Source organism: Pristiophorus japonicus, chromosome 12, assembly GCF_044704955.1.
Source record: "Pristiophorus japonicus isolate sPriJap1 chromosome 12, sPriJap1.hap1, whole genome shotgun sequence".
Lineage (NCBI taxonomy): Eukaryota > Metazoa > Chordata > Chondrichthyes > Pristiophoridae > Pristiophorus > Pristiophorus japonicus.
The window spans coordinates 106,180,053-106,195,957 of record NC_091988.1 but is presented as its reverse complement, the minus strand read 5'-3'; the positions used below and the strand labels follow the sequence as shown (position 1 = coordinate 106,195,957).

Genomic DNA, 15,905 nt, shown 5'->3' with positions numbered 1-15,905 from the left:
CACCTTGTCAAGCTCCCTCATAACCTTATACATTTCGATATGATCACCTCTCATTCTTCTTAATTCCAATGAGTAGAGGCCCAACCTACTCAACCTTTCCTCATAAGTCAACCCCCTCATCCCCAGAATCAACCTAGTGAACCTTCTCTGAACTGCCTCCAAAGCAAGTGTATCCTTTCGTAAATATGGAAACCAAAACTGCACGCAGTATTCCAGGTGTGGCCTCACCAATACCCTGTATAACTGTAGTAAGACTTCCCTGCTTTTATACTCCATCCCCTTTGCAATAAAGGCTAAGATTCCATTGGCCTTCCTGATCACTTGCTGTACCTGCATACTATCCTTTTGTGTTTCATGCACAAGTACCCCCAGGTCCCACTGTACTGCAGCACTTTGCAATCTTTCTCTATTTAAATAATAACTTGCTCTTTGATTTTTTTTCTGCCAAAGTGCATGACCTCACACTTTCCAACATTATACTCCATTACAAATGTTTGCCCACTCACTTAGCCTGTCTATGTTCTTTTGCAGATTTTTTGTGTCCTCCTCACACATTGCTTTTCCTCCCATCTTTGCATCGTCAGCAAACTTGGCTACGTTACACTCGATCCCTTCTTCCAAGTCATTAATATAGATTGTAAATAGTTGGGGTCCCAGCACTGATCCCTGCGGCACCCCACTGGTTACTGATTGCCAACCCGAGAATGACCCATTTATCCCGACTCTGTTTTCTGTTAGTTAGCTAATCCTCTATCCATGCTAATATATTACCCCCAACCCCGTGAACTTTTATCTTGTGCAGTAACCTTTTATGTGGCACCTTATCGAATGCCTTCTGGAAGTCCAAATACACCACATCCACTGATTCCCCTTTATCCACCCTGCTCGTTACATCCTCAAAGAACTCCAGCAAATTTGTCAAACATTCTGTGGTGAGTGTCTCACCTCCTGACTCCCCAAAGCATCTACAAGGCACAAGTCAGGAGTGTGATGGAATACTCTCCACTTGCCTGAATGAGTTCAACTCCAACAACACTCAAGAAGCTCGATACCATCCAGGACAAAGCAGCCCACTTGATTGGCACCTCATCCACCACCTTAAACATTCACTCCCTCCACCGCCGGCGCACCGTGGATGCAGTGTGTACCATCTACAAGATGCTCTGCAGCAACTCACCAAGGCTTCTTCAGCAGCACCTCGCAAACCCGCGACCTCTACCACCCAGAATAAAGAAAGACTTGCATTTATATAGCACATATCAGGACCACCGGACGTTTCAAAGCACTTTACAGTCAATGAAGTACTTTTAGAGTGTAGTCACTGTTGTAATGTGGGAAAAGACAAGGGCAGCAGGCGCATGGGAACACCACCACCTCCACGTTCCCCTCCAAGTTACACACCATCCTGACTTGGAAATATATCGCCATTCCTTCGTCGTCGCTGGGTCACAATCCTGGAACTCCCTCCCTAACAGCATTGTAGAAGCACCTTCACCACACGGACTGCAGCGGTTCAAGACGGCGGCTCACCACCACCTTCTCAAGGGCAATTAGGGAGGGGCAATAAATGCTGGCCTTGCCAGCGACTCCCACATCCTGGAATAAAATTTTAAGAATGGAAGCAAAATATCGCCTGAAAATTTCTACAGCACTCTAGCCCTATATCCATATCATTGATACACACACTGAACACAGGTGGCCCCAGAGCTGAACTATAGGACACCATTACCGACTTCTAACCAAACTGCTCTTAACTCCTACTCTCTGCTTTCTCCCTTCGAACGGTTTGAATGCAGTTTGCTCTCCTCCCCCTAACTCCATACCCTTAATCTTCTCCAGTAATCTCCCATGTGGTACCTGGTCAAAGGCTTTCCTAAAGTCCGCATACACCACACCCACTGCATTCCCCATCGCCTGTGCCTGTTATCGCCCCAAAGAATTCCGGGAGGTTTGTCAAGCACGATCTCCCCTTTTGAAAATCCGTGCTGGCTGCTTCTAACTTTTTTTTCTTTATCTCGGTACATGGTCATTTCATCCTCAGTTAAAGACCCTGAAACCTACCTTCCCACAGATGTTGAGGTACTGGCCTGGAATTAGCTTGGTCTCCCGATTTATAAACAGGTCTTACATTGGCCCCTCTCAGTCCTCCGGCACAGCCACTCTGGATGGCACCCTGCGGTAATCTCCCACAGGATCCTGGCATGTATCCCATCAGTCCACGAACTTTGTTTCCCTTTAGCTTAACATCTAAAATTTCCTTTTATCCCTCACAATATCACTTCTCTCACCCTCAATCATTTCAGGATTCAGCTCCTCCCTGATATCCTCCTCCAGTAAAGACACTTATTGATCACCAATAAATTGACAATCCTCTCCTCAGGTTCCAGATCCACCTCACTTGTACCAATTTGCTTTTTACTGATATAATAGTAACATACTTTACTGTTCTGTTTTTTGACATTCCTTATCCTGCTCTTAACATCTCTTTTTCTCATATTTCCCATTAGTATTTTCATTGGTTTATAGTCCTCATAGAACCTCTTCAGTATTAATCAATTTCAAACCTTTTCATTTATTCATGATATGCTAAAATTACTAGTAGTTTCCTTTTTAATGGAATAAATTTATTGCACCTTTATTTTTTTTAATACCATCCCCATTGCTCTACAGATGTGCAAATTTCTCCTTCCCCCTCAGCTCACTCATCTTCAATCTGCCCAAACCCAATTCATGTTCTACTTTCTGGCCTAACTTTGTCCCTTTAAGAACATAAGAAATAGGAGCAGGAGTAGGCCATACGGCCCCTCCAGCCTGCTCCGCCATTTAATAAGATCCACTTCCCATAATCCCTTATCGGTTAAGAAACTGTCGATCTCTGTCTTAAATTTATTCAATGTCCCAGCTTCCACAGCTCTCTGAGGCAGCGAATTGCAGAGATTTACAACCCTCTTATTTCTAGTTGGACTTTAAACCTCATCTGATCCAGTAATACCTCTCCCCTCCAGACCACTGTTCGAGTCCTGTACACATTGCAGGAATTGTCTCCATTCTCGGGTCTCATTCGAGCATGAAAATCTCGCAGAACAATAATGTTATTATTCCCACTCTTCTCTAACCTGACTGTTTACCAGCTCAATTCCCCCTAAATATATCCCAATGTTTTCTATTCTTATCCAGATTTCAATTAGGTCTAGATCTGCCTAAAATAATTGCTTTCAGTTCTCTCGATTTATTTCATACTCTGTACATATATTTAACCGTTTCATACTTTATTTCAACACTCCTTTTCCCATGATTATTCTGTCTACCTTCACCAGTCTTTTCTGTTTATATCTAGTCTGTTTATGATTTTATTTCTCTACTCCACAACTCTATTGCTAAATTGTTCCCTGTATAAATATTATCCTCATCTGTCTCCCTTCAATATTAGCTGCTCCTGGTTGGTTTTATTTTTCCATCCCAGCTCCTTCCGAGTTTAAAAACCTCATCACTTCCCTGTAACAGTTTAGCCGGCACATTAGCACCTGTCCACAGATCTTATCAGCAATTCAACTCTCCATTCCCAACAGTCTGTGCAGAAGGATCACTGAGGGGCTTTCATTTAAACCATTCCACAGTCCCGGACTGCAGGTACTGCATTCCATGTGGAAAGGATCGCAGGGCCTTTTGCTTTACCGTACAGGGGATCTGTGCCCGTCATAAGACATTTCCGAGACATATCAAGACAACTGCTAGTCACCCACACCAAGCACACATCCCATTGAACGACTGACTGTACCAGTAGAATTCAAAGCTGGAGGTGAATTGGTTAGTGAAACGATTCTCACAGCCGAGGTACCCAATACTGCAATGCAGCACCACATCGGATCTGTTCCCTCTGCCAGACTGCTCAGTCCCCTCCCCTGCAGCGTCAGTGCAGATGCTGTACAATTAAACACGCCGACTGACAGCAAACACACCAGTCAGTTTATTCTGAAAATTAGATCACCCTACGGCACAAAAACAGGATTCCAGACACCGAATTATGCAATAGTTTATCTAAATCAGAAAGGAGAGCAAGAGGGAATGAGAGGGGAGAAAAAAAGCTGAGATAAGTGTGATGAGAGCAGAGAGAGAAGGGGGGGCAGAGGGAGAGAAGACATGGAGCTGGAAGATGAGGGGAGACAGAGAAACGGTGAGGGGAGGCCCTGTGCATTGTGTGGTGCCTGTGAGGTGGAGGTCCCCAAACCCAGCACAAAGTTCAACCCAAGCCCGGCCCCAACTAAGCCTAACCAAAATCACGGCTAACAACTAAATTTAGCTTTTCCTCAAACCCCGAGTTGGACCCTGTGAGGCACCATTGCCCACTTCCAACCAAACTAATGCCAACCCGATGTAGTGCATCTTTTAAAGAAATGAAAGCCATTACTATTTCACTGCATTCACTTCATATCCTGAGAATCAGTGCCGCACATTAAAACAAGAAATCCCAAATGGCAGCGGGTAAGATCTCCCTGCAAGGACTTTAATTGGAGGGTGATGCACTGCACTCTTCACTGAAACACGCCACTGTAACAAACGACAAGACAGAAGATTCGGTACTTTAAAAATTTATTAAAGAGTTGTAGCTTTGCCAGGATACTTTATTCATTCTCTTCACTGCGTAACCTGGCGTTGGGGTTGGTGACCTTGATTGCGAGCTGGGCCGCCCTCTCCACAATCGTCTTGCGGTTTTTGGAGGAGACATTGTGAGCAATTTCGGCACAGTACGTCCTAGAAAAGCAAACTAGTTAAAAGAGTCGGACCCAAAACACCACTAGTTAAACAGTCAGTCAGGGCTCTTATAACCGCTGTACTAGTCGGTTTATCCATTGCTAATAGTCTTGAGCAGCTACTTCAGACAGAACATTACCCACGTGACTGGAAATTCCTTGAGCAGGATAGACACACCAGACATAGAAAATAGGAGCAGGAGTAGGCCATTCGGCCCTTCGAGTCTGCACCGCCATTCAATATCATGGCTGATCCTCTATCTCAACACCATATTCCCGCTTTTCTCCCATACCCCTTGATGCCTTGTTTCTAGAAATCTATCTATCTCCCTCTTAAATATATTCAGTGACTTGGCCTCCATCTGTGGTAAAGAATTCCACAGGTTCACCACCCTCTGAGTGAAAACATTTCTCCTCATCTCGGTCCTAATTTTCCGACCCCGTATCCTGAGACTGTGACCCCTTGTTCTAGATTTCCCAGCCTGGGGAAACATCCTCCCCGCATCTAGTCTGTCCAGCTCCGTCAGAATTTTATATGTTTCAATGAGATCCCTTCTCATTCTTCTAAACTCTAGTGAATACAGGCCCAGTCGACCCAATCTCTCTTCATACCACAGTTCTGCCATCCCAGGAATCAGTGGGGAACCTTCGCTGCACAGAAATTTCTTCTCTCAGAGGGCCGTGCATCTTTGGAATTCTCTGCCCCAGACAGCTGTGGAGGCTGGGTCATTGAATATATTTAAGGCAACGACAGACAGATTTTTGAGTGATAAGGGAGTCAAGGGTTCTGGGGAGCGGGCAGGGAAGTGGAGCTGAGTCCATGATCAGACCAGCCATGATCTTATTGAATGGCGGAGCAGGCTCGAGGGGCCAAATGGCCGACTCTCATGTTCTTAGTGCCGGGGTAAAGGATATCACTGAAGAGGTACAGAACATTTTAAGCATGGGAGGAAACTGACAGAAGTTGTGGTTCATTTTGGAACCAACGACATAGGTACAGAAAGTGTTAAGATACTACAGAGTTTCAGGAGCTAGGGAGGAAGTCAAAAGCAGGGCCTCAAAGGTAGTATCTTTGTATTAATCCTAGTGCCACGGGCTAGTGGGAATAGGAACAGCAAGATAAAATGGCTGGAGAAATGGTGCAGGAGGGAGGGCTTCAGAGTCCTGGGACATTGGGATCAGTTCTGGGGCAGGAGGAACCTGTACAAGGAGGACCAGGTTGCAGATCAACAGGGCTGGGACCAATGACCTTGCAAGGAGGTTAACTACTGCTGTGTGGAGGGTTTAAACTAACTTGGTGAGAGAGAGACACCAGGATGAAGCATTAGAGCAGATACAAGATACACAGAGGACTGGGAGAGACAGCAATAGACTGAAGAGTAGTTCAGAAATAGAAGGGGTCAGTCAGGGGAAATGTGAGCCAGTCTAAGATGGGTTTGAAGTGCATTCACACAAATGGCTGGAGCCTGGTAAATAAGGTTGGTGAGGAGACATGGTTCCTCTGGCGAGTACAACCCAAGCCCAGCCCACGGCAGCACGGGTGGCTCAGCTACACGGGGAGGGAAGAGGAAGGGTGAGAAGCCAATAGGGGTAGGAGATTTGATAGTTAGAAGACAGGTGTTTCCTGTCCAGGATGGTATGTTGCCTCCCTGGTGCCAGGGTTAAGGATGTCACCGAGTGGCTGCAGAACATTCTGAAGGGGAGGGAGAACAGACAGAGATCGTGGTCTATGTCAGCACTAATGACATAGGTAGAAAGAGGGATGAGGTCCTGCAGGCAGATTTTAGGGAGCTAGGAGATTTAAAAGCAGGACCTCAAAGGTAGTAATCTCCGGATTACTCCCGGTGCTACATACTAGTGAGTACAGAAATAGGAGGATAGAGCAGATGAGAGATGGTGGAGCATGGAGGGATTTTGTTTCCTGAGGCATTGGGACTGGTTCTTGGGGAGGTGGGACCTGTAAAAGCCAGACGGGTTGCACCTCAACAGAGCCAGGACTAATATTCTCATGGTGGGGGTGTTGCTAGTTGGGGAGGGTTTAAACTAAATTGGCAGGGGAATAGGCATTCGAAGGGGGAAATCAAGGGTCACAAAGGATTGGGAGAGACAGATAGCACTAGAGTAATACGGTATTAAGCGGGAGACAGACTAAGACCTCAGATAGGTGTGTGTGAATGCACGAAGCATGATAAATAAGGTTGGTAAGCTTCAGCACAAATAGCCGCATGGGAATATGCTGTTGTGGCGATAACAGAGACCTGGCTCAAAAAAGGGAGGTTTGGATGCTTAATATTCCTATTTATTCCAACCTTATTTATCATGCTTCGTGCATTCACACACACCTATCTGAGGTCTTAGTCTGTCCCCCGCTTAATACCGTATTACTCTAGTGCTATCTGTCTCTCCCAATCCTTTGTGACCCTTGATTTCCCCCTTCTAATGCCTATTCCCCTGCCAATTTAAGGTATTCAGGAAAGATAGGGAAGGAAAGAGGGAGGTAGGGTGGCAGAATTGATTAAGGAGAATGTTACAATGCTGGAGAGGATGTCAGATGACAAAAGAGATAGAGTAAGATGAAGCAGAAAAAGAAGGAGTCTTGACAGATGTCAGGTTGAGAATACAAGTGAGAACCAGGCTGAATATAGAAAGTTCAGAAGGGTAGCAATAAGGAAATAAGAGGGGCAAAGAGAGAGTATGAGAATAGATTGGCAGCTAGAAAGGGAACACAGAGGTCTTCTGTAGGCACAAATAACCGGGTAGTAAGAGGAGGGGTGGGGCCAGTTAGGGACCAGAAAGGAGACCAACACATGGAGGCAGCGAGCATGACTAAGGTAATAAATGAGAACTTTGTATCTGTCTTCACCAAGGAAGATGCTGCAAAAGTCATAGTGAAAGAGGAGATAGTTGAGAGTCAATGGGATATGAATTGATGAAGACGAGGTACTAGAAAGGCTGAAAGTTGATAAGCCACCAGGACCGGATGGGATGCATCCTAGGATGCTGAGGGAAGTGAAGGAGGAAATCGCGGAGGTAATGGCCATAATCTTCCAATCTTCCTTAGATACGGGGCTGGTGCCAGAGGACTGGAGAATTGCAAATGTTACACCCTTGTTCAAAAAGGCATAAGGATAAACCCAGCAACTACAGACCAGTCAGTTTACCCTCAGTAGTGGAGAAACTTTTAGAAATGATAATCCGGGACAAAATTAAGTCACCTGGACAAGAATAGATTAAATAAGGAAAGCCCAAGCTAGCACGGATGTTAAAGGCAGATTGTGTTTAACTAACTTGATTTGAGTTTTTTGATGAGGTAACAAGAGAGGGTTGATGAGGTTAATGCAGTTGATGCGATGCACATAGATTTCCAAAAGACATTTGATAAAATGCCACATAACAGGCTTGCAGCCCATGGGATAAAAGGGACAGTGGCAGCTTGGATACGGAATTGTCTCAGTGACAGGAAACAGTGATGAACGGTTGTTTCTCAGACTGGAGGAAGGTATACAGTGGTGTTCCCCAGGGATCAGTACTGGGACCACTGCTTTTCTTGATAGATATTAATGACTTGGACTTGGGTGTACAGGGCACAATTTCAAAATTTGCAGATGACAAATCTTGAAAGTATAGTGATCAGTGAGGAGGAGACTTCAAGAGGACACAGATAGGCTGGTGGGATGGGTGGACACGTGGCAGATGAAATTTAACACAGAAAAGTGTGAATTGATACATTTTGGTAGGAAGAATGAGGAGAGGCAATATAAACTAAAGGGTACAATTGTAAAGGGGGGTACATGAGCAAAGACCTGGGGGTATGTGTGCATAAATCGCTGAAGGTGGCAGGGCAGGTTGAGAAAGCAGTTAAAAAGCATACAGGATCCTGAGCTTCATAAATAGAAGCATAGAGTACAAACGTACTGGTTTGGCCTTAACTGGAGTAGTGTCCCCAATTCTGGGCACCGACTTTAGGAAGGATGTGAAGGTCTTAGCGAGGGTGCAGAAAAGATTTACAAGCACGATTCCAGGGATGAGGGCCTTCAGTGACGTGTATAGACTGGAGAAGCTGGGGTTGTTCTCCTTGGAGCAGAGAAGATTGAGAGGAGATTTGATCGAGGTGTTCAAAATCATGAAGGGTCTAGATAGAGTAGATTGAGAGAAACTGTTCCCATTGGAGGAAGGGTGGAGAACCAGAGGACACAGGTTTAGGGTGATTGGTAGAACCAAAGGTGACATGAGGGAAAAACATTTTTACGCAGCGAGTGGTTAGGATCTGGAATGCACTGCCTGAGAGGGTGGTGGAGGCAGATTCAACCGTGGCTTTCAAAAGGGAATTGGATAAATACCTGAAGGGAAAAAATTGCAGGACGATGGGGAAAGGGCCGGGGGGGTGGGACTGGCTGAGGTGCTTTTGCAGAGAGCCGGCACGGGCTCGACAGGCCGAATGGCCTCATTATGTGCTGTAACCATTCTATGTGGGATTATGATATAGTGGTAAGAACTGAAAGATATGGAGGATTGGTCACTTAACATTCCTGGCTACAAGGCATTCAGGAAAGATAGAAACGGAATGGGGGGAGGGGGTTTGGCAGAGTTGATCAAAGATACAGCACTGGAGAGGGATGATGTACTAGAGGGTTCAGACAGAATCTATGGTGAGAATTCAGGAATGGTTATGTAACTGGGTGTATACTATAGGCCACCAAATAGTGCGAAGGAGGCAGAGAACATTTGCAGGGACACTGTGGGATGGGGTAAGAGCTAGAGTAGTGATAATGGGAGATTTTCATTATCCCAATATAGACTGGGAAATGTGTAAATGGCAATTCCTGAAATGTGTCCTAGAGAACCTGCTTGATCAGTGCATTTACAGCTCAGAGGCAGGAGGTAGTGCTTCTGGGGAATGAAGTGGAGCACATTTCAAAGGGGAAAGTTTGGGAAACAGTGATCACATCTTTAGGTTTAGAGTAGTTATGGAAAAGGACGAGAAAAAATCAAATGTGAAAATACTCAACTGGAGGAGGGCTGATTTCAGCGAGCTGAACGGGGACTTGGGCCCAGGTAGATTGGAATCCAAGACTGGCGGCTTGATGGTGGGGAAACTGACAATATAATCTGGGACAAAATTAATTGGAGCTTGGAAATTATGGGTTAATAAACGAAAGCCGGTATGGACTTGTTAAAGGCAAATTGTGTTTGACTAACTTGATCGAGTTGTTTGATCAAGTAATGGAGGGGGTGGATGAGGGTAGCCTGGTTGATGTTTATATGAACATTCAAATTGCGTTTTATAAAGTACCACATAATAGACTTTAGCAAAATGAAAGTCCATGGGAATGAAGGGAAAGTAACAGCGTGGACAGAAAGCAGAGCACTGGGAGCGGCTTTTTTCCAGGGGGCGGTATTAGGAGCACTGCTCTTTCTGATATATATTAATGACCCGAGCTTGGGCATACAGGGCATCATTTCGAAGTTTACAGATAACATGGAACTCAGAAATGTAATAAACAATGAGGAGGATAGTAACAGGCTTCAGGGGGACACAGACTGGAGATGGGAAGCACATGGCAGAGAAGTGATTCACTTTGGTAGGAAGAGAGGCACAATACAAAGTAAATGGTACAATTTTACAGGGGGTGCAGGATCAGAGAGACCTGTGGGTGGATATACACATCAATGAAGGTGCCACATGGGATCCTGTGCTTTATAATTAGCGGCATTGAGTACAAAAACAAGTTATACATCACTGGTCAGTTGGGTCCTTCCAAGATCAATCATTTATGATGATGATTCTTAGGCAGTCCTTTGAATCAAGGATGACCTGTTTCCATGCCAAAAAGGGATGAGTTCAATGAAGGACCCGATGTTCCAGGTCCAGAATTACATGTTGAAGGGTAGAAGATGCCTGTGGGTGGATTTTTTTTAAACGTGGTGACCGTTGCACACCAGTCACCACACGGGCTTGACAGAGCTAGGTCTTGGTCCAGTGGCAAGGGTAGAACCAGGACGATTGGAGACCTGCTCTGCTGCATGGACCTAGTACGCACACATATCTCAGTGTGGGCTGGCCCGTGTTGCCCCTGAGCCCACCCCACTTCCAGGCCCCGAACTCACGCCTCTCCTGGGCCCCGGTCACGTCCCTCTACAATCTTTCGCCGCTCCTGCCCACATGACAATTAGTGACCGATTATCTATGATGGCCCTCTAGTAAAATACTCTGCCACACATAGTAGGACTGACTGGGGAACTGATCGCACTCACTGAATCACACACTGGTATCTTCAAACGTTCTAGACCAGCCCAGTAACGTGCCTTCGCCAAAACCTAGGAAAACCCCAGTAGTGTTAAGTACATTACTTGTCTGCAGGGCTTAGGAGAAACCAAATAGTTCGGACTCCAATCAGAAACGCCCTCCTCAGCAGTTACAAACATCAGCTCAATTACACAAGGGATCCTTACTTGTTGCTCATCATTAGAACTTCCAGCTCCTTGATATTGTGGACCAAGAATTTCTTGAACCCCGAGGGCAGCATGTGTTTGGTCTTCTTGTTGCTGCCATAACCGATGTTGGGCATAAGAATCTGGCCCTTAAACCTCCTGCGCACTCTGTTGTCAATCCCTCTGGGTTTGCGCCAGTTACGCTGTTAAGGGAAGAAACAGATTTTAATTGAAAATAAAATTTCCCACAGCCACTTCCCTCTTCCCAGCATAAGCTTCTGTTCATCTCCCTATCCACACGCTAAAGTTTCAAACATTTCTCCTTCACCCCCCCCCCCCCATTACTTACATAGCGCCTTAAACATAGCTAAATGTTCCAAGACGCTTCACAGGAGTATTGAGATTAGGGCCCAAGCAGCAGAAGGCACGGCCACCAATGGTTGAGCGATTATAATCAGGGATGCTCAAGAGGGCAGACATCTCGGGGGGTGGGGGGGCTGAAGGAGATTACAGAGATAGGGAGGGGCAAGGACATTGAGGGATTTGAAAACTATGGGAATTTTGAAATCGAGGCGTTGCTTAACCAGGAGCCAATGTAGGTCAGCGAGCACAGGGGTGATGAGTGAACGGGACTTGGTGTGAGTTAGGACACAGGCTGCCGAGTTTTGGATCACCTCTAGTACAATCAAATGTGGGAGGCCAGCCAGGAGTGCGTTGGAATAGACAAGTCTGGAGGTAACAAAGGCATGGATGAGGGTTTCAGCAGCAGATGAGCTGAGGCAGGGGCGGAGACAGGCGATGTTAGAGACGGAAATAGGCAGTCATAGTTATGCTGCAGATGTGTGGCTGGATGCTCATTTCAGGGTCAAATATGACACCCGAGTTGCAGTCTGGTACAGCCTCAGACAGAAGTTGGGAAGAGGGATGGAGTCAGTGGCTAGGGAACGCAGTTTCTGACGGGGACTGAAAACAATGGTTTCGGTCTTCCCAATATTCAATTGGAGAAAATTTCTGCTCATCCAGTACTGGATGTCGGACAAGCAGTCTGACAATTTAGACTGTGGAGGGGTCGAGAGAAGTGACAGTGAGGTAGAGCTGGGCATCATCTGCGTACAACTCAAAACTAACATCGAAAGGAGTTCTCAGGAAAATGAGCAGCTCGAGCGTCGGAGGGCTGATAGCTTACCGCAATCTTCACATAGCGATCCGACTGGTGACGAATAAACTTCTTTCTGCGTTTCTTCACAATGTTAGGTTTGATGAGCGGTCTTAGGGCAGCCATGGTTCCTGTGAGGCAAAACATTCAGCTTAGCAGCAGCACTCAATCCACAGCTCCACACTTACAGCAACTTACCTGGACTTCAAGTTAACCAGCTCACACGTGGCCAGCAAATGGTTTGTTCAACGGAAGCACACTTTCCTGATGCTCAGATACAGTTCCAGGACACCCTCCTGTGGCTTGCCCAACAAACTAGACCGCAAAGATCAGTTGGCTATTTGAGTGTGGAAGGCTTCACAGCCACGTCAGCATGCTCTCCTAGTGGCAATACATTCCCAGCTTCAACAACCACCGGTGTGAGCAAATGTCTCCAAACCTCCATCCTCACTAGCAAGATTTTAAAATTGATGACACCCCCCCTCTCCAACCAGAAGAGTGTGAACTGGGAAAGACTACGCCATTCTTCATTTAAAATGCCCCTATTATATCCTCCAAACCTGCTCCGTTCTAGTAAAATAGCCCCAATCTGGTAAGTATGGTTTAGCATTCTAAGCCCCTATTCACAAAACCAAAACTGCTCTCCGATCTCCCCTCATGCCATCTCCGAGCTCACCATATCCATGAGACCCACCTCCCGCTGCCTCGACCCTATTCCCACAAAACTGCTGACCACCCAAATTCCCTGCCTGGCTATCCCATGTTGGTTGATATTATTGATGTTCTCCCTCAGTACTGCCTCCCTCCCCTTCAAATCTGCTGTCATCATCCCCCTCGACTGCTTTGCCCTGGCAAACAACCACCCCATCTCCAACCTCCCTTTCCTCTCCGAACTCCCAAATCCGTGCCCACCTTTCCCAGAACGCCGCCTCTCCAATCAGGCTTCTGCCCCTGGCACAGCACTGAAACAGCGCTCATCAGTCACAAATAATATCCCTCCTCGACCTGTGTGCAGCCACTGACATGGGTGACCTCACCATCCTCCTCCCTTCGGCTATCCGTCTCTGTGGGGCTGCCATTGGTTCAACTTGAATCCATCAGATTGTAACCAGAGCATCACCAACAATACTTCTCTTCCAGTCCTACCACTTACCCTCTGGAGTTCTCAAGGGCCTATCCTCGACCATCTCCTATCGCACAGCCCCTCACCGACACCAAGACAGCAGGGCAGATTCCACATATACATGGACAACTCCGACTACTTGGCCAACATCCAGAAGAAATAGGAGCAGGAGTAGGCCATTTGGCCCCTCGAGCCTGCTCCACCATTTAATAAGATCATGGCTGATCTGATCATGGGCTCAGCTCCACTTCCCTGCCCGCTCCCCATAACCCTTTACCCACTTATCGCTCAAAAATCTGTCTATCTCCACCTTAAATATATTCAATGACCCAGCCTCCACAGCTCCCTGGGGCAGAGAATTCCACAGATTTACAACCTTCTGAGAAGAAATTCCTCCTCATCTCAGTTTTAAATGGGCGGCCCCTTATTCTGAGACTATGTCCCCTAGTTTTTAGTTTCCCCAAGTGGAAATATCCTCTCTGCATCCACCTTGTTGAGTCCCCTCATTATATGTTTCGATAAGGTCACCACTCATTCTTATGAACTCCAATGTGTATAGGCCCAACCTACTCAACCTATCCTCATAAGTCAACCCCCTCATCTCCAGAATCAACCGTGAACCTTCTCTGAACAGCCTCCAGTGCAAGAATATCCTTCCTTAAATACGGAGACCAAAACTGTATGCAGTACTCCAGGTGTGGCCTCACCAATACCCTGTACACTTGTAGCAGGACTTCTCTGCTTTTATACTCTAGCCCCCTTGCAATAAAGGTCAGCATTCCATTTGCCTTCCTGATTACTTGCTGTACCTGCATACTAACTTTGTGTTTCATGCATAAGGACGCCCAGATCCATCTATACTGCAGCACTTTGCAATTTTTCTCCATTTAAATTATAATTTGCTTTTCTATTATTTCTGGCCAAAGTGGATAACCTCACATTTTCCCACATTATACTGCATCTGCCAAATTTTTGCTCACTCACTTAGCCTGTCTATATCCCTTTACAGATAATGCCCAGCTCTACCTCAATTTGCTTTCCCGCCCATCTTTGAATCATCAGCAAACTCGATCCCTTCACCCGTCATTATTATATAGATTGTAAATAGTTGAGGACCCAGCACCGATCCCTGTGGAACCTCACTAGTTATTGTTTGGCAACCAGAAAGTGGCCTATTTATCCCGACTCTGTTTTCTGTTAGTTAGCCAATCCTCTATCCATGCTAATATATTACCCCCAACCTCATCTTGTGCAGTAACCTTTTATGTGGCACCTTATCAAATGCCTTCTGGAAATCCAAATACACCACCATCCACTGGTTCCCCCTTATCCACACTGCTCGTTATATCCTCAAAGAACTCCAGAAAATTTGTCAAACATGATTTCCCTTTCATAAAACCATGCTGACTCTGATTGAATTATGCTTTTCTAAATCCTGGATGAGACAAATATCTCCCAGTTAAACACTGGGAAGACCAAAGTTGTTGTCTTTATGGCCCCCAGTTGATCTGGGTGAAATCTGATTGAACCAGTGTCGGTCTGTATATATAGTTTAATGACTTAAATGATGTAAATGGTTTCAAGCAGATTTGTCTTCCATTCACCGACTACTGGGATAAAGTAGAATTGGAACGGGCTCTTGTTCTGCCGCACTCTCCCTCCCACCTCAACCGGGGAGAACTCAGCAGGTGGAGGGTGTATCATTCAAACTCTTTATATTGCCTCTCCTCATTCTTCCTTCCAATCACTTCACACTTTCTCGCATTAACTGCCCCTTTCCCCAGCCTGCCCATGTTCTGAACTCTGTCCCCATCTGCCTTGGTTACATTTCAGGTCTCCATGTCCTGTACAAACCGAGACACAATGCCCTAAGTGTCCAAGTACGGTCCCTCCCTGCCCCAGGGCAGTCGCTCCCTCCCTGCCCGTGACCCGGGGCGGTCCCTCCCTGCCCCAGGTAGGCCCCAGCCCCGGTGAAGACCAGTCAGTGAGTGCTGCAGCCCGACTCACATCTCCAGCGCCCCTCCTCAATGGCGCTGCCCCCCAGCTCACGGTGCTGTGCCAGGCAGCCAGCGCTCGGTACCCGAACAACGATGCCGAGGCTCCGGAGGAGACTCGGCCTCCCGCTCGCTCAGCATGGAGCCGGGGGCTGGGAGTTCAGACGCCGGCTGCCGACAGGGCGAGGCCCGGTAACAGCCACCACAGACTCGCGGGCCCGCAGCCCCGGGCCGGCCGGCCCTGCGCTAATACAGGGCCCGAATGGCAGACGGGGTGGCGGCGGTGGCGCCGGGCAGTGGGCCGAGGCAGTGGCAAGCAGGATGGGCGCGGATGGCGGCCGATGCGGCTCACCTGTGATGCCGAGCCAAGCCGCCGTCAGTCCAGCGGAAGAGAAGGCCGCGCGGGCGCTGCCGGGAGCTATAATAGCGTCGCGCGGGCGGAAGTGACG

General features: G+C 46.9%; 1 protein-coding gene across 1 annotated transcript; it reads right to left on the bottom strand.

Moving 5' to 3' along the window:
• Window positions 1–4,573: 4,573 nt before the first annotated feature.
• Window positions 4,574–15,905, bottom strand: rpl32 (ribosomal protein L32). Its single transcript, XM_070895839.1, has 4 exons — window positions 15,809–15,905; window positions 12,370–12,470; window positions 11,205–11,386; window positions 4,574–4,752 (listed from the first exon to the last, which is right to left on the bottom strand). The coding sequence occupies exons 2-4, from the start codon at window positions 12,463–12,465 to the stop codon at window positions 4,623–4,625; spliced, it is 408 nt and encodes a 135-aa protein (XP_070751940.1). The 5' UTR covers window positions 12,466–12,470; window positions 15,809–15,905; the 3' UTR covers window positions 4,574–4,622.

Bases quoted from the DNA above. Each gene is read 5' to 3' on its own strand.
- rpl32 (XM_070895839.1), bottom strand. From the start codon at position 12,465: ATGGCTGCCCTAAGACCGCTCATCAAACCTAACATTGTGAAGAAACGC. The intron at 11,387-12,369 runs GTAAGCTATCAG...TTCCCTTAACAG, and splicing joins ATCGCTATGTGAAGATTGCG to CGTAACTGGCGCAAACCCAG. The intron at 4,753-11,204 runs GTAAGGATCCCT...TTGCTTTTCTAG, and splicing joins GTTCTAATGATGAGCAACAA to GACGTACTGTGCCGAAATTG.